This window comes from Panulirus ornatus, chromosome 30 (genome assembly GCF_036320965.1).
Source record: "Panulirus ornatus isolate Po-2019 chromosome 30, ASM3632096v1, whole genome shotgun sequence".
Taxonomy (NCBI): Eukaryota; Metazoa; Arthropoda; class Malacostraca; order Decapoda; family Palinuridae; genus Panulirus; species Panulirus ornatus.
Window position 1 is genome coordinate 21427914 of NC_092253.1, and position 19397 is coordinate 21447310.

General features: G+C 44.4%; 2 protein-coding genes across 2 annotated transcripts; one reads left to right on the forward strand and one right to left on the reverse strand.

Moving 5' to 3' along the window:
- Positions 1-2769: 2769 nt before the first annotated feature.
- LOC139758596 (pro-resilin-like) lies at positions 2770-3706 on the reverse strand. The gene is made up of 3 exons (XM_071680114.1): positions 3684-3706; positions 3420-3518; positions 2770-3139 (listed from the first exon to the last, which is right to left on the reverse strand). Exons 1-3 carry the CDS (start codon positions 3693-3695, stop codon positions 2885-2887), a joined length of 366 nt encoding a protein of 121 aa, XP_071536215.1. The 5' UTR covers positions 3696-3706; the 3' UTR covers positions 2770-2884.
- A 2247-nt stretch (positions 3707-5953) lies between these two features.
- Positions 5954-6691, forward strand: LOC139758598 (cuticle protein 19.8-like). The gene is made up of 3 exons (XM_071680117.1): positions 5954-5991; positions 6157-6258; positions 6363-6691. Exons 1-3 carry the CDS (start codon positions 5980-5982, stop codon positions 6621-6623), a joined length of 375 nt encoding a protein of 124 aa, XP_071536218.1. The 5' UTR covers positions 5954-5979; the 3' UTR covers positions 6624-6691.
- Positions 6692-19397: the final 12706 nt, after the last annotated feature.

The following is a 19397-nucleotide window of genomic DNA, read 5'->3' on the forward strand; positions in this document are numbered from 1 at the left end:
GCACGGCTCCTGGGGTTATGGTCTGGTGGGAAAGGTGGCACTGCTCCTGGGGTTATGGTCTGGTGAGAAGGGTGGCACTGTTCCTGGGGTTATGGTCTGGTGGGAAAGGTGGCACGGCTCCTGGGGTTATGGTCTGGTGGGAAAGGTGGCACTGCTCCTGGGGTTATGGTCTGGTGGGAAGGATGGCACTGTTCCTGGGGTTATGGTCTGGTGGGAAGGGTGGCGCTGCTGATACAAATGCGAAGTGAGAGGTCAGGGAGAGTGGTTTGGTTAAGAGAGAAGAGGTAGTGAAAGCTTTGCGGAAGATGAAATCCGGCAAGACGGCGGGTTTGGATGGTATTGCAGTAGAATCTATTGAATAAGGGGGTGACTGTGTTGTTGATTGGTTGGTAAGGATATTCAATGTATGTATGGACCATGGTGAAGTGCCTGAGGATTGGCGGAATGCATGCATAGTGCCATAGTATATAAACGAAGGGGATAAAGGTGTGTGTTCAAAGTAGAGAGCCATAAGTTTGTTGAGTATTCCTGGGAAATTATGTGGGGGGGTATTGATTGAGAGGGTGAAGGCATGTACAGAGCATCAGACTGGGGAGGAGCTGTGTGGTTTCAGAAGTGGTAAAGGATGTGTGGATCAGGTGTTTGCTTTGAAGAATGTGTGAGAAATACTTAGAAAAACGGATGGATTTATATGTAGCATTTAGGGATCTGGAGAAAGCATGTGATAGGGTTGATAGAGATGCTTTGCGGAAAGTCTTAAGAGTATATGGTGTGGGAGGTAAGTCGCTAGAAGCAGTGAAAAGTTTTCATCAAGAATGTAATGCATGCACACGAATAGGAAGAGTGGAAAGTGACTGGTTCCCAGTGAAGGTCGGTCTGCGGCAGGGGTGTGTAATGTCCCCATGGTTGTTTAAATTGTTTATGGATGGGGTAATTAGGGAGGTAAATGCAAGAGTTTTGGAGTGAGGGGCGAGTACGCAGTCCTTTGAGGATGAGAGGGCCTGGAAAGTGAGTCATTTGTTGTTCGCCGATGATACAGCAATGGTGGCTGATTCGAGTGAGAAACTGCAGAAGTTGGTGACTGACTTTGGAAAAGTGTTTGAGATGAGAAAGTTGAGAGTAAAAGTGAATAAGAGCAAGGTTATTAGGTCCTGCAGGGTTGACGGACAAGTTAGTTGGGATGTAAGTTTGAATGGAGAAAAACTGGAGGGAGTGAAGTGTTTTAGATATCTGGGAGTGGACTTGGCAGCGAATGGAACCATGGAAGGGGAAGTGAGTCACAGGATGGGGGAGGGGGTGAAGGTTCTGGGAGCGTTGAAGAACGTGTGGAAAGAAAGAACGTTAACTTGGAGAACAAAAGTGGGTATGTTTGAAGGAATAGTAGTTCGAACAATATCATATGGTTGCGAGGCATAGGCTGTAGACAGGGTATACGGAGGAGGGTGGATGTATTGGAGATGAAATGTGTGAGGTGTTTTGATCGAGTAAGTAATGAAAGGGTAAGAGAGATGTGTGGAAATAAAAAGAGTGTGATTAAGAGAGCAGAAGAGTGTGGTGAAGTGGTTTGGACATATGAAGAGAATGAGTGAGGAAAGGTTGACAAAAAGGACATACGTGTCAGAGTTGGATAGAACAAGGAGACGCGAGCGACCAAATTGGTGGTGGAAGGATGGAGTGAAAAAGATTTTGAACGATCGGAGCATGAACATACAAGAGGGTGAGATACGTGAATTGGAACGATGTAGTATACCGGGGTCGAAGTGTTGTCAATGGACTGAACCAGGGTATGTGAAACGTCTGGGGTAAACCATGGAAAGGTCTGTGGGACCTGGATGTGGATAGGGAGCTGTGGTTTCAGTGCATTACACTTGACAGCTAGAGACCAAGAGTGAACGAATGTGGCCTTTTTGTCTGTTTTCCTGGCGCTACCTCACTGAAGCGACGGGTAACGTTGCTGTTTCCGGTGGGGTGTGGTGGCGCCGGAATTGGATGAAGGCAAGCAAGTATGAATATGTAAATGTGTATAAATGCACTAGAAATGTCTCTCCCTAAAGAAAGAAAATAAAATACCCAGAGATTAGAAAGGTCAGGAAGTACTTTCGGTCTTTCTGATGGAATTTCCAAATCAATATATCCTCTGTCTACTACATGGTGTTCCTTCATAGGTATTTTCCTGCCGGATGATGTGCTCGAGGGAGCCATTGGTGGAGAAGAGCCACCTCTTTGACTACCCCATCTTTATCCATGTAGATAAGGAGTGATAAGGCACGTAGACTATCATTACTGTCTTCCAACAGATTATCCTTGTCTCTGCCGATCAGCTTTTATCATCCGTCTCTCTTTGGGCTCCCACGTACATTTCAGGCACTATAACAAAGGCTCGTACACACACACACACGCGACGCTACACCATCAACTTGGAAGGTGATACGCAACACCAGTCATACCCATAGTTACGTTACAGAAGCGTGTGTTGCCGCGCTACGGTCGAGGGCCCGCACTCAGGTGTTACAGTGTCACTGGCTCGGGTGTTGTTGCACCGCGCCAGACCTGCATGGCACCGAAGACTCCAACACACACAACTGCAAGAGACCAAGAGGGTCTGCTCTGCACCAGACACTCGAACACAAGAGGAGTTGCAGTGCATCAACGGCTTCCTCAACAACCTGTCACATGGCGAGGGGTAAGAGGTTTCGATACTACATAAGAGGTCCCAATCCGTGAGGGATGTAAAGTAAAAGATGTTCCTGACTATAAAGCATAGATTTATTGTTTCCAGATCAGTCAGTCGTCATACAGGGGTTTAGTCAATCAGTCATACAAGGGTTCAGTCAGTCATACAGGGGTTCAATCAGTCATACAGGGGTCGTTGCTGCCTAATGTATTATCCATAATGGGGAGCAGGACTGTAGGAGGGAGCTGGGTGGTAGGTAGGGTACTGGGCCTGGCCCTGGTAGCCAACCTGGGCCACGAAGCCCGAGTCGCCTTGAACAGTGTAGTCCACCTTCTGCAGACGACCGTCAGGGAGCTGGGCGTAGTAGGAGCCCTGGGTGTTGTAGCCGTCCCGGGACTCCTGGTGACCGAAGTCGTTACCGAAGTTGTCTCTTACCGCGTAGTTGAAGTCGTACCTGGCAGGACCCTGGAGATACACGGTAGCTAACAATCGTCATTGACACTAACTGCATCGGCAAACAACAGATACTCTGAGTACAGTGGCCAGAAGTTTTGATGCTGAGAGTACATGAGAACGACAGATAACAGGAGACCTGTTGGTCCATGACGAGTTATCTGCTAAAGAAACCGGGCTTAACATAGTATTGGAATGATGAAAGTCAAACAGAAGGAAAAAATCTCACCCATATCTCCCTCTGGCTCAACTGTCGTTGGGAGAGATATCAAATTAAAGATCTTGGACTCACCGAAGGAGCGTAGGTGGGAGCATGAGGGCGATAAGGCTGGTAGCCAGGATGGGCTGAGGCAGCGGACAACAGTGCGCCCAACACCAAGAGCTGCGTTATCTGTGGGAAGATAAACAGCATCAGTAAAGAAACGCTGAAGCTAATCATACTTCCATCTCAGAGTATGATTAAAGTGGCTGGGGTCTGCTTATATCTGTGTAGTTACCCCTGAAGTCTCATTTCAGGCAGGGATACTGAAGTTCTTCTGAAGACACTGTACTGTACCTGGGAAGTCATGTTGAGAGTTAGGGTCGTGACAATGATGCTGACTCCAGGTACAGCTGGCTTTTATACTGGAAGCTCCACCACAAGTCCTTACGTCACCAAACACTGGAAGGGCAGAAAGCAAAGTCACTATTTAACAACTTCTCTATTAAGGGAGGCGAGGCGAGGCGTCATTATGAGTTCCGTGACGATGAAGTTTTTTTAATGGATGAGTCGGTAAACTGCTAAAATGAAACCACGACATTATGACAATATTTCCTCTTGTCATTTTATCTTTTAGATATCAATAAGTAATCATTATATGTATATATACATATATATATATATATATATATATATATATATATATATATATATATATATATATATATATATATATATATATATATATATATATATATATATATATATATATATATATATATATATATATATATATATAATGAAATGGGATCTCCATTTATCAGTAAAATGCAGGCATCTCTCCCTGAACGTGCAGACCTCACTATAAAGATATTATGAACTATTTCTTTCCCAGTTCTCAGATAACATTCCTTTGTTTTCCGGTTTGTTAACTAAAGTCATGGCCCAGTTTCTTTCTTTTACACTGACTCCATTTCCCTTCACCCATTTCATAATTCTTCTTTTTATCATTTTCCTCTAATTCTTTCTTTGTTTCATCTCTGTGTATGTTATCTTTACTCTCACTGCATCTTTAACCTCATCAATTCACCATAAGTTACTTTATTCATCTATAACGTCGAACTGAAAAACCAAATCAGCAACACATTGTAGTAAGAATAACCCTACATCTCCACCACCTCATAGATATCTACTCCAGTTACCCCCGTCAAACTCCTGCGGACTTTGTGTTCATATCACCTGCTGTCTTCTCGAGGTCCAAAGACCTAAATGCTTCACTACACAATCACAGACGGTGATGAGACTTCAAGAGCACTGTACCAGAAGGTGGTGGTACTACTGCCTCAACGCACCATCCGACCCTTGTGGGGTTTGATTTCCTCTAATGTGATCCCAGGGATATCATGTCCACTTGCATAAGTTCTGATGCTTCTAGAATCTAAAAAAAGCATCAGACCTTGAGTGGATGTAAGTGGATGATGGCAATTTCACTCCTCACTCACAAATATCGTGTTAAAGGATAGTATCATTTATACTGATAATGGCCAAGAATCATACATGTAAAGTATGTATAGTCTTATAATCATCCTTAACACCTGTAGGAATTAAGGACTTTTCGGATAGAGTTTTAACCTGATGTTGACGACCTTACTGATCCTGGCAATTGATAAGCCTGAAGTTCAAGTAACCACCCAACCAACCATTGGTGTTGTGTGTCTATGGGAAAACCTTAACCTTTCACCTCACCTGCAATGGTGAGCTCAAAGGTCAATGGTGCTAAGGGTGTAGTGATGATGACCTAAGTAGTTAAGATGGTGTGTAGTGCAGATGACCTTTACAGTGAAGAAGAGTAATATGAACATGAAATTATCTATGCTGGGTTCAAGGCCGGATGGAAGCTAACTTAGTGAATGCATAAGTATTGTTAAGATAGTAAAGTCATATACGTATTAAAGAAAGTAAAGTCTGAGATATAGCAAAGATAAGAGAGTAGTAATGAGGAGGGTGTATTGAAGATGATGGTATAATGAAGATAAGTGTAATGAAATCATTCATAATGAACACTAGGTTGTGTTGATAATGTGGATGAAGCGAAGATGAAGGTGTGGTGAAGCTAGAGATGTTGTGAAGATAAGAAAATAATGGAGATGTAAATTGGATGAAGATAAGGTTGTAGTGAAGATGTAATCCAATGAAGATTACATTGCAATGCAGATAGTCTTTCTGACCGGGCACCCAAAATGATCCAAACTACGTTCAAGGCCAGCAGGAAAAGCTTATAATAATGATAATGATAATAATCATCATAAACATTCATAATGATAATAAAACTTATAATGATAACAATAAGAATTATCATAAACATCCATGATATTGATTAACAATGATGATAACGATAGATGAGTGAATATAGAAAATAAACAGGATATTAAATGCATGTTAAATGAACATTCAGTAGTTTAAACTCATCACCAACAACTACACATGGTAGCTGGGCGACGTCCGGTCACCCTGACTTTCACAGCCCACAAAAATTTGACAACAGTGACCTCCCTTCTACCATTCCGTGACGTAACGGTTTGTGGTGGAGCTTCCAGTATAAAAGCCAGCAGCTCCTGGAGTCAGCATCATTGTCACGACCCTAACTCTCAACATGACTTCCCAGGTACAGTACAGTGTGCTGGAAGAAGACTTGAGGAGTCTTTCCAAATCGTTCAAACCTCAAGTGCTCAGGTTCCAATCAAAACAATGGCCATTTTGGTATTGCTCTGACAAGATAGTTTAAGCCCAGCCATTCGTAACATTTACTGGGTGTTTGTTATTTCCACAGATGATGCAAGTGTTAGTGCTGGCCACTCTGGTGGCGGTAGCCCTCGCTCACCCGGCAATCCGCCCACCTTACCACCCTCACCCTCCCAGCTACGCCCCTGTGGTAAGTCCCAGCAGCTAGGTCTCTGTCCGTTATGCTAGGAATATTGCATGCTCGATGATCTCGTCAGTGCCAAGATACGCTCAGATTCATATCTTAATTCTCAGGATCCTCCCAAGTACGACTTCAACTACGCGGTAAGAGACAACTTCGGTAACGACTTCGGTCACCAGGAGTCCCGGGACGGCTACAACACCCAGGGCTCCTACTACGCCCAGCTCCCCGACGGTCGTCTGCAGAAGGTGGACTACACTGTTCAAGGCGACTCGGGCTTCGTGGCCCAGGTTGGCTACCAGGGCCAGGCCCAGTACCCCACCTACCACCCTGCCCCAGCTCCCTCCTACAGTCCTGCTCCCCATTATGGATAATACACACTCGACAGCTCTTGTTTCTACATGACTGACTGAACTTGAACAATAAATGAAACTTTGCCTGATATATGAGAATATTCTTTAATCTTTCCTACTCAGTCTTGCTCCCTACTGCCTTTACAGTGAATGTATTTATAACAAAGGTTATGTAATACTCGTGTCGAAAAGATCCATATAAACCTCCATATTAGTTTTCCCTTTTAAGCCGTTCCTCAGTTTTCTTTCGTTCGTTCAGCCTGTCTCTTTCAGCACACTGCAACCATTGGATTTCATCTTTCATGCACCATAGAATGAAAATGGAAACCTAGATATCTACCTTCCTAATGATCCCATAGTATCAGTCACTAATAGATAACGACAGAAGTTTGGCTTTAAGTGGACTCAGATATGTGATTGTGTGTGTGTGTGTGTGTGTGTGTGTGTGTGTGTGTGTGTGTGTGTGTGTGTGTGTGTGTGTGATTGATTGCTATTTTTCCGTCACGGGGAAAAGTTTTAGACTCGCATTGCTTCTCCTCTTAAGCTTTTATATGTGTATCGTCTCTACTTTTATATGTGTATGGGCACCCCACACACACACACACACACACCAGCCCAAGCCACGTATATATTCATCGATCAGCCTCGAGGTGAGGATGAACATCTGGAGTGGGTGTGAGACGACTGCTGCACTCAAGATTCGAACCCCAAGCAGACCCGATCCCTATCGGGCCCTAGCTGACTCATGGTCCGTGTGTGTGCGCGTATCGCAGTTTGTTTTTAGCACACGTTAAAAAAAAAAGAAAAAAAAACACTTTTTCTGCTCTTTTAAAAACAAGGTCACATGTAGGGCAAACCACACACACACACACACACACACACACACACACACACACACACACACCCAGAGCTGGACATAACTTCACATTCATCGGACAATATTACCGCAGTAAACTGGTAGTTTCTGCTTCATTATACCGTGTGTGCCTGACGAAACTTTGACTGAAAACCACTGAACCACCGCACGTGTCATGCCAGTCACGTAGCGTCGTCCACATTTCACCCCAGATGAACAAGATCTTGAAAAACCTCCAACCAAAACAATGGATAACATCTTCGCTTGATGACAACCAGAAGTGAAAATGGTTCTCAGTAACTTTTTTAGTAGACGAAGATTATAAAAATCGAGACATTATAATTTGACGGAACAAAAAGCTACTTAGCCTCCAGTAACGTGGGTAAAAAGTAGCTGAGTTGCCTAGTCATGAAAATAGAAAACCACAGCAAGAGTCAAGACTCGTTCTACGCTGGTCTTCGCCTGCTGACACCTGGTGTCTTACCTCCCTCCTCCACCACTCTAGGAATCTACCCCATCTCTCAAGCAGCAGACGAGATGCCGGACCTCCGTCAGGAGGATAATGGCACATGGTCCTTGTAGGAGGCCAAGTAGTAGTCGACGCCGCCAGCGAGGAAGCTGGTCATCACGCAAGGACTCCGTCCGCTGCCTCTTTACCATCCCAGAGGAACGGTGAGTCTCACCATCGTCAGTGTGATCTGTATCTTACTGTTAACATGTCTAAATCTGACTCTGTCGTTCCAGGAACTGACGCGAGAGAGATGCTATTGTCTCTACAGGGGAAGAGTATATAAGAACAGTTGAATGAGATGGGGAGATTTCGTAGAATTTTACTTTGATAAGGAAGTAATCCTCTTCGTATGAGCAGTGTTTATGATCTGCAAGACGTCCGCAAATCCCACCACACTAAGTTAGGACTTCCTGTTCTCTTCCATTATCACACACAGCTTAGAAAACGGAGCCATTAATCTGCTGCTGAATTCCTCAGTATTCCTTTTTCTATATAAATCTCACAGTATATAAACAGACTGATGTCTTTAACTGCTTGTAAAGAGTAGTGGGATTATATAGACAGATTATGCAAAACAGTCGAAATGGATTACAAACGATTACATAAAAAATTAGACTAAATACCAGCATAAATGATGGCTATGTGTGTGTTTTTATGGTCCACTGGTAAAGCAATGGTTAGTGGTGATAGTCACAAGGAGCCCGTGGACAAATGGTGCTTTCATAGTATCACAGAGGAAGGGTCGTGTAGGGCACCTGTCGCCAAGGCGTGAGAGGAGAGTAAGAGAGAGAGAGAGAGAGAGAGAGAGAGAGAGAGAGAGAGAGAGAGAGAGAGAGAGAGAGAGAGAGAGAGAGAGAGAGAGAGAGGCGACCTCTCGTGTACAGAACCACAGCAATTATCAACACGGACAAGTTACGACGGGTATGGATGAGCTGCTGCCGATGAAGCAGTGTTTCTCTGTCAAGTCCTTCGGAGTCCAATAGGGATGGGAGTAGCCAGCCAGGAGACTTATCCTTGTGGGTACACGAGGGTAACACCAGGGAGGCTTCGGTGCTGCCTCTCTCTGCCATGGCGTTAGCTCCCCAAGCTTTACTTTGGCGGGCGAAGTGAGTGTGGTGACACTTCGTGTGAGACCGGCAAATGACACCTGGAATCATGAGGCTATGACACCCGACACCTCTCCACCCATGAGGTCATGACACCATGACACCATGCCTTTCCAGTCATGAGTGCATGACAGTATGCCTTTCCAGTCATGAGTGCATGACACATCAAACCTCACCAGACAATATGGATATCACAACATCAGACAAAGATTTAAGTACAATAAACTGCTACAATGACAACAGGTCAAACGTGTGCTCGGGGTTGACATAATTGGTTGTGGCTGAGGTCGTGTTTGTATGTGTGTGTGTGTGTGTGTGTGTGTGTGTGTGTGTGTGTGTGTGTGTGTGTGTGTACTCTAGATGCCATTACTGGCACAGGTCGGTAGTGAGTGTTGCTGTCACGAGGACGTGGGATGACGAGGCCTTAGCTGAACCTAATCTCGTCATTACGTATTCTTCAAAGATCATATAACTACATGTTCTCCGATGAGTCACGTAACTTACTGGTTGTGTCTGTCGTTGCATTGTTGACCTGCGGTTGGAATCACTGATTGGCTGATTCAGATGGTGTGTCTGAGGTCGTTCCATATATGAAAAAGTACTAAATATATATAAAAAAAAATGACTATAAGGTCATCTGATAATGAAGGACTGATTATTTTTAAAAGTTAGGTTACTACATCGAACTCACAATAACTCATCAGTGTACCTCACTTCTGGCCTTCCTTCTCTCTACTGTTCATCAGACAAGATCTTGGTGGTCGGGGTACAGTGACCATTACAGATATTTGCTCTCTAAAGTAAAGAATAAAAAAATGGTTGAACGTCACGAGTTCAGAGGAACGTTATATATGTGGACGAGCGTGTGTGTTATTAGGTCAGTTTTGAGAGCAATACCTAACTTTTGAGCGATCATCAGGGACTTGTGTCTCGCAGACTTCACATCATTTATATCCAAGTACTATACTTGCTATAAACAACTTTACAACATATATATATTTACTATAAACTACGTTACAGCACATACTTACTTCAGCTTCATAACATATATACTTAATATAAACAGCTTCACAACATATATACTTATTATAAACAACTTTACAACATATATACTTACTATAAACAACTTTACAACATATATACTTACTATAAACTGCTTCACAACATATCTACTTAATATAAACAACTTTACAACATATATACTTACTATAAACAGCTTCACAGCATATGTACTTACTATAAACAACTTCATAACATATATACTTACTATAAAAAGCTTTACAACATATATACTTACTGTAAACAACTTTCGAACATATATACTTACTATGAAAATTTCTGAACATATATACTTACTATAAACAACTTAATAACATATAAACTTTACAACATATATACTTGCTATAAACAACTTCACATCATATATACGTTTTCCTCGACGTGTCAGCCAGGTGCCATCATTAATAGACTTTAACAAGATAGAAGAATTCACCGTTTTTCTCACTTGCTCAGAAACCTTCAGTAACGCCAACAAGAGGAACTTTTGATCGATCTTGTCTCCCTCAAGCTAACTCATTTAATTTTAAGGATATCCGGATTTCGAGATAAATAATCGGTAATCGGAGAAGTTTATGCTCCGTGTGACGATAGATTATATCGGATAACTTACACACACACACACACACACACACACAGATCTGGTAGACCTGCTGAAGACGCTGGACGTCAATACCAGCGGGTCTTGGGGAAAGTGTGTGTCACATTACTGGTGAGAAGCGAAGCCAAGTGAGACAGAACCTGGCGACTGGTGGGAAGTCTGTGGCTGACGACCGAACATAGCTGTGGTACTGAGGGAGGGAGGTACGTGTTGTGGTGTGTGCTGGGGCGGGAGGGGCAAGGTGGTAGGAGCGTTCTAAGGCGGGATGGTGCCTCATTTTGGCCTCTTCCTGGTCCCTGGCAGGTAGCCTGAGCCACGTAGCTCCACGAATGGACCGCTCCCTCCCCATACAGCAACAGTAGGTATCTACAAGTAAATATAAACACACACTAGACTTACTACCGCCATTACTCTATACTGTTACACATCTGTATTTACTTTAGGGATGGCTGGAGTCTACCGTGTTGCGACAGACAGGTAGAGATAGTCAACTGGAACAGGAGCTGATGACGGAGTCCCCTCGTCTGACAGTGTAGTGGGCAGCGCGGTGTCGCCAACCCTCATTAAGAAGACGGTACTTGTAGTGATTATCTCCTTAATGAACGAGTCCAGGTGTGAGTTCCCTGATGCTGTGCAACATGCAGGTGTTGCAGAGATGACGTGTGTGTGTGTGTGTGTGTGTGTGTGTGTGTTTTAGTTACCATATAACATCATCCACTGAAATAAACATGTTATAGTGTAAACCACAGCGGAACTCATCAGGTGTGACGTCACTCAAGCTGCTGTTACCTCTGTCAAAAGCTTAAGCATAGCGACCTCTGCGAAGAAGAAGTATTCTTGACAGTGTTGAGATCGCGAGGAACTTCGGGATGAGCACCGATGGTACATGCACGTCCGTCACGCCAAGAAACCGGGCGTTCAACAGCATTGTTTCTTTTTTACCTCCACAGAAAATGCAATCAGACCCGCCACAGACAACGGGAAGACGGGCCTAGCTTTCCTCTTCATGGCAGACTTGTTCATTCCCCCACATCATCGAGATGAAACATCGCCAGCGTGTCGGGTGGCTGCTTCACTGCCATGAGCCAGAGTATGACAAAGTTCCAGCTCTGAAAGTCAGATGACTATAAGTGTCCATACACTCAATAGTCTATCCTAAAAGAGCAACGAGAGGATAAGCCAAAGAAAATCGTGAAAAAGGTGACAATACATTACGTCCATGACACCTACCTGCCAGAGATATGGACGTCCACAGACTCGACCTCCGAATTAGATAAACTCAGAATTGCATACTTTTTTATCATCATGATTTTGTCAAAGGGATCATGAGACCCGTGACTGGACATTAGTACTACTACTCTCTCTTTCTCTCTCTCTAACTGCTTACAACTCGCCCCAACAACCAGCCAGCAGTAGTAGCAGGAATAAGACACTGTGCAAAGGTCAGCGTCTGCGTTCATACCCTATTGCTAAGATCCGGTATGTTCACTGGGTGTTGGTCAAGGTCAGTCATATACATGATGATTTAGCTGTTCTGGTTGACGGATCGCCTCGCTCACTGTGAACAAAAACAGTAATACCTGTGGTTTGAGCTGCTCCTTTGCAAATCGTCCTAACGACAAACTCTTCAACGTGACGACTTCGCCTTTAGACAAATGTGTAAGAAATGTGCAAGGTCAAACTTGCTGATATAAGTTCCACAACATCCAGTAGCAAGTGTTTACCTGAAGAAGTTATATCTTCATTATCATCCTGTATTTCCACTTATTTCCCAGTGTGCTGAGAGTGAGGAAAGATCATGTTAGATTAGTTTGTTACCATTTCTGTAATCAGTTCCATATATGACGTAGGCGATGCCTCTCAACAGATACAAAGTATCTTTATCATTATCTATTTGCGACTCCCATTCATTGTTTTTCAGTTACGACTAATTTGGAAGTCATATTCCTCATACATTTTGCGTAAATGACCACTCTTCAACCCGTCTCCCTCCGAGCTTTGATAGTGCAACAGTGTCTTCATGTATAGCATTCAGTATCTTAAAAACACTTATACATTCCACTTACTTTGTCCAGAAGATCTGGTCATCTATACTTAAGTCAGGAAAGTGATATCAAGGATTTGCTGTTTAGAATGGAATGGCTTCTCACTCGCCCTTGCCAGACTCCAACTCGGATATTCATCTCTCTCTCTCTCTCTCTCTCTCTCTCTCTCTCTCTCTCTCTCTCTCTCTCTCTCTCTCTCTCTCTCTCTCTCTCTCTCTCTCTCTCTCTCAGACACAATGAAGAACTTGGATCAAGGAGGAACAAGGAGAGCGATTGATCCGTTCATGGGTAATGGACGACCAAGGCCTCCTTACCCCTGACTTACCAGGGTTAACATAACACTATCAAGAAGGAGGGACTGACAGAATTACAGGAAGAACAATGAAACTTTATTTACGCCAGAAAATAGAATGGCTAAGCGAAGGACCGCCATCAGGGACAAGCTTAACGCAGAACAATAGAAGCCTCACTCGCTGTGTTGCTCGTTAAACGCTGACGAGATGTGTTAGATGGTAAGAAGCTACCGTGATCGCTCAAGATTAACGAGGAAATGGAAATATCACTCAGTTCATTGCTCAAGATTAACGAGGAAATGGAAATATCACTCACTTCATCGCTCAAGATTAAGGAGGAAATCGAAATATCACGAAGTTCATCGCTCAAGATAAACGAGGAAATAGAAATATCACTAATCTCATCGCTCGAGATTAACGAGGAAATAGAAATATTGCTAATTTCATCGCTCGAGATTAACGAGGAAATAGAAATATCACTAATCTCATCGCTCGAGATTAACGAGGAAATAGAAATATTGCTAATTTCACCGCTGGAAATTGACTGGTCCCAGTGTGTACTGACTGGGGATGACCGTACTGACTGCAACTGATTGGACATTCCACTACCACTCACTCTACAGTGTTCAGATCTCACGCTGGGCTGGACTATCCATCATCATCATCATTATCATAATCAGTATCATCATAATCATCATCATTATTATTATTATCATAGCTATTATCATTATTATCATTATTATTATCATTATCGTCATTATCATCATTATCATCATCATTATTATCATTATTAATATCATTATCATTATTATCATCATCATTATTATCATTATCATTATTATCATTATTAACATTATCATTATTATTATCATCATAATTATCATTATTATTATTATCATCGTCATTATCATCATTATTAATATCATTATCATTATCATTATCATTATCATCATAGATAAGACGGATGACATAATGTGTGTGTGTGTGTGTGTGTGTGTGTGTGTGTGTGTGTGTGTGTGTGTGTGTGTGTGTACCCTCCCTCACGGTTCTGGAGGAGGGGTGTGTACCATGAGGGTGGAGCAGGGTGATGGCACAGCCTGACTGACATTACAAAACGGTCATTTCTCTGTGAAAGGCGACCTTGTTTCGTTATCGCCATTTCCGTGGCCTGACCCAGTTGACCTGTGGTCATGCCATTACTGCCACACACACACACACACACACACACACACACACACACACACACACACACACACACACACACACACACACGACACACACACACACACAGAGAAAATGTACTGACATGTTCTCTCTCTCTCTCTCTCTCTCTCTCTCTCTCTCTCTCTCTCTCTCTCTCTCTCTCTCTCTCTCTCTCTCTCTCTCTCTCTCTCTCACTGTGAATAAAGCTCACACATGAAGTGAAAACTATCAAAAAGAAAAAGATATAGCTTTCTGAACCTAACTTAAACTTAACTTCATCAATCTTAAAGAAAAAAGAGAGAGAAAAAATGAAAAAGTTTTCCCTGTGTTAAACTGTGTCTTGTTGAGTTACATACGGTCAGGTCAGGTCAGGTTAGGTTAGGAGTCCGGGGTTAAATACCATCATGGTGAAGGCAGACAGACAACTGTTGTCTCCAAGAATGATGAGTCGCTTGTTCTCTCTTCATAATGTCATCATTAACTCTATTTCGATGGACGCTGAGCGAGTGCATGTAGATGGTGCTGAGCAAGTACATGTAGATGGCGCTGAGCGAGTGCATGTAGATGGTGCTGAGCAAGTACATTTAGATGGCGCTGAGCGAGTACATGTAGATGTCGCTGAGCGAGTGCATGTAGATGGCGCTGAGCGAGTACATGTAGATGGCGCTGAGCGAGTGCATGTAGATGGCGCTGAGCGAGTACATGTAGATGGCGCTGAGCGAGTGCATGTAGATGGCGCTGAGCGAGTACATGTAGATGGCGCTGAGCGAGTGTATGTAGATGGCGCTGAGGGAGTGCATGTAGATGGCGCTGAGCGAGTACATGTAGATGGCGCTGAGCGAGTACATGTAGATGGCGCTGAGCGAGTGTATGTAGATGGCGCTGAGGGAGTGCATGTAGATGGCGCTGACCGAGTACATGTAGATGGCGCTGAGCGAGTACATGTAGATGGCGCTGAGCGAGTGCATGTAGATGGCGCTGAGCGAGTGCATGTAGATGGCGCTGAGGGAGTGCACGTAGTTCGCAAACTCATACAGCATGAGGGGGATGATGGTGGCGAAAATGGTGGCTTGTTTCCAAATTGTCGGATGAGGTGTAGTTGATGATGGTTAGCGAGAGCTGTGGTAGGAGGACCAGGGTGTGGAGCGCCTCTTGATTGGTGGTGAGGTAGACAAGACCGGGTGACCAGGCGAGGAAGGCGTGGGCGGAGTGTGAGAAGGAAGAACGGTGTGTCGATGTTCCTGGGTTCAGAGGTGGAGGAGTCCAAGTGTCTTGAGACGACGAAGAATGTCATTATGATCGCTGGAGGACCCGGGTGGTGTTGCTGACGCGTTCAGCACTGACCTGTGAGTGATGGGACTGGGTAAGTGGTCTGGGGGACAGGGAATAACAGCAGGATGGCAGATAGTAGCATTGTCAGCAAGATGAGGGACACTCTCTCCACTGGAGAGGTGACTGACTCAGGGAAAGGATTGGACCAACTCTGTGAGTATCCTACTGACAGTGGCTGATGGAGTGCTCCAGGTGCTGGAGCTTGGTGGGGGGAATATCGTGCCTCCACAATGCTTAAGTCGCGAATTACGGTGTTGTGGAGGGCCTTGTGGAGGTTGTGGTGGTGGTGGTGGTGTTGTGGAGGGCCTTGTGGAGGTTGTGGTGGTGGTGGTGGTGTTGTGGAGGGCCTTGTAGAGGTTGTTGTTGTGGTGATGGTTGATGGCCTGGTTTCATGGTTGCGTTAGCCTCTTAATGTCTGGGTGATCCAGGACACGTCACCTGGGTTTCGTCCAGGACACGTCAGCTGGGTGTGATCCAGGACACATCACCTGGGTTTCGTCCAGGACACGTCAGATGGGTGTGATCCAGGGCACGTCGCCTGGGTGTCGTCTTAAGGACCTCCCTCGGAAGCAGCGACGTGTGGGTTGGCTTCCTTGACGGTGCTCACATTATCATCCCATTTAGTTTCCACGTCATATTCGCTCAACACATCAGCCCAGGAGCATCGACCAGTCCGCGGTCCACAGTGGCGTATTGCGGCCACCGGCCTGTGTGCCCAGGTATTGGTGTCTTCGTTAGGGCGTTGGCGCCTGTGGGCTGCGGCCAACGGGTAGATACTGGTCAGCGATGATGATCAAGTAAGGTCAAAAGTCCTCTGACCATATGTGGGGAATTCAAGAGCCTGTGGTAAATTCACCTGTTCCTGGAGACCCGTGGTATGAGTACAGTCTCGTTACAACACTCTCATGGGACACGGGGACCTGAGCATGAGGTAATCAGAGGTGTTTAATAAGACGGTTCGTCAGTGTGTGTCTATAAGTGAATCTGGGTGGATGATGCAGCACACAGTAGGTGGTGTAGGCAGGTTGGCACGGGCGATTGCCCTGAGCCAGTCGGGTCCAACATTACCTTCATATCATCAGACGTTTTCGACTGTGAGGTGGGACAGACGTCCCAACCAGTCACAGTAGCCTGTAGAGGATGGGATACTTCATAAACCTCATTATAATCTGTCCAGGGATGGTGTGAGTTGACGTCGTGTGATGTAGGTGCGATATTTTGTGATGTAAGGCAAAGATGATGTTGTGTGGTGTAAGGTACTAAATGATGATGCAGTGTGATGTAAGGTAGTACTGAAGGATGTATTATGACTTAGGTTCGTACAGGATGATATACTATGACATAGGGAAGTACAAGACGATATACTATGATATAAGGTAGTACAGGATGATATAAGGTAGTACAGGATGATGTAGGGTAGTACAGGATGATGTAGGGTAGTACAGGATGATGTAGGGTGGTACAGGATGATGTAAGGTAGTACAGGATGATGTAGGGTAGTACAGGATGACAGAGGATGATGCTGGTGATCAGGGATGATGTAATGCGATGCAGGATAAGACAAGATGTCGTAGGATAATACCGGATGATGTAGGGTTATGTAGGATGATGTGGCGGAATATAGGATGGAGAGGGACGATGTAGTGCAATGTAAGGAGATGTAAGGCGATGCAGAAGGTTGTAGCGTAATGTAGGTTATGATGCAATGTGAAAGAGAAGGATGTAGCGTGTTGCAGAGTGAAGTAGGATGGTGCAGTGTGATGCAGGATGGTGTAGCTTGATGTATGGGGATGATATACTGTGATGTATGGTGACGAAGGATGATGTAGTGTGATGTAAGGTAATGTAGGGTGACATGGTGTAACGTGGGGTGATGTAGGATGATATAGTATGAGTTAAGGTGAGACAGTGTGAAGCAACGTGATGCAAGATGGCGAAGTATGATGTAGGATGATGCATAATGATTTAGCGTAACAGAGTGTAATGTATGGTGACGCAAGGAGACATAGTGTGATGTAGGGTGACGCCTAATGATACAGTGTGACGCAAGGTAGTGTGCAATGAATGCAAGCAATTATGTACCTTGATGGTCCAGTGTTGTTGGTCAGTGTACCATGCTGGTTCAGTGTTGTTGGTCAGTGTACCATGCTGGTTCAGTGTTGTTGGTCAGTGTACCACGCTAGTCCAGTGTTGTTGGTCAGTGTACCACGCTGGTCCATTGTTGTTGGTCAGTGTAACATGCTGGTCCAGTGTTGTTGGTCAGTGTAACATGCTGGTCCAGTGTTGTTGGTCAGTGTATCATGCTGGTCCAGTGTTGTTGGTCAGTGTACCATGCTGGTCCGCTGTTGTTGGTCAGTGTACCATGCTGGTCCAGTGTTGTTGGTCAGTGTAACATGCTGGTCCAGTGTTGTTGGTCAGTGTACCATGCTGGTCCAGTGTTGTTGGTCAGTGTAACATGCTGGTCCAGTGTTGTTGGTCAGTGTAACATGCTGGTCCAGCTCATGTAGCTCACTCGCACCCATCGGGCCATCGGCCCAGGGAGTAGTGGACCCCAGAGAAAGTTAGTGGGGGGCAGCACTGGTTTGTGGTGCCTGACACTGAGAGCATTTTGTTGCTCTGTGATCTGTAATTAGAAAGTTGTTTTATTACTTTGGTTTTTGCTCCCGAGATCTGGCTGCTCGTGTGCCCCCATCACTAGCTAGACCATGCAATACTCCGTAAGCCGCTGCGTCAAATGATTATTGTGCGACCATTGGCAACTCAGGGGTGGGCCGTTTTGATACCTGCTTCTCTCCCTATACCTCGAAGCTTTGGAACTCTATGCCTTCTCATGTCTTTCCCAGTAGCTATGACCTGCCGCACATTTCAAAAGATAGGTCTTACATGTCCTCAAAAATTCGTAAATACTTTCCTTTGTCTTTTGTTTCTCCGTTTCATAATTCTTTCTGTATTTCACTTAGGACTCAACCGTGATGTGGACTTTTATCCGTGAATTATGTCTCCACCATGAAAAAAAATCATTGTCTGTGATTAGAAAGTTACTGTATGATCAAGTAGGCAGTTAGAAAGTTACTGTATGATCAAGTCTGTAATTACAAAGTTACTGTATGATCAAGTAGGCAGTTAGAAAGTTACTGTATGATCAAGTCTGTAATTACAAAGTTACTGTATGATCAAGTAGGCAGTTAGAAAGTTGCTGTATGATCAAGTCTGTAATTACAAAGTTACTGTATGATCAAGTAAGCAGTTAGAAAGTTGCTGTATGATCAAGTCTGTAATTACAAAGTTGCTGTATGATCAAGTAGGCAGTTAGAAAGTTGCTGTATGACCAAGTCCATAGATAATCAAGAAAAATCTGTGCAGAAGACACTGAGCATTTAAACCCGAACTGTTTAGTGTTAACCCCAAACACGCATACCCATATCATACTTTCTAAACCTCTAGCGCCGCCCGGTGAACATGGCTGACTTCCTGAGCGCTGCGGAAGCCCTACAAGAGGGGGATCCTGGGGTAGGAAGGTCAAGTATACATTGCGCCAGGTCTGTGTTGATTACTCCTGCAGTTGGTTACACCACGAGACAGGAATCCTCTTCGAGGAGGTTGTACCATCGTCAACAGACGGAGAAAGTGTCCAGCGTCGTCCTGGTTCTCCTTGCACCAAGAGGGACCCACCTTGCCCTGCTCCTGCGTAGAGCGCAGCCTCGAAGCTGAAGGAGCCTTATCAAAATAGTCCGAGGAGTTTCGTAATTAATAGTGATAATAATGATGATAAAGATTGATGATGATAATGGA

What these genes read in the sequence shown, in the direction of transcription:
- LOC139758596 (XM_071680114.1), bottom strand. An exon ending in CTCCCACCTACGCTCCTTCG is followed by an intron (nt 3,140 to 3,419) that starts GTGAGTCCAAGA and finishes GTGTATCTCCAG; the next exon opens with GGTCCTGCCAGGTACGACTT.
- LOC139758598 (XM_071680117.1), top strand. An exon ending in CTCCCAGCTACGCCCCTGTG is followed by an intron (nt 6,259 to 6,362) that starts GTAAGTCCCAGC and finishes CTTAATTCTCAG; the next exon opens with GATCCTCCCAAGTACGACTT.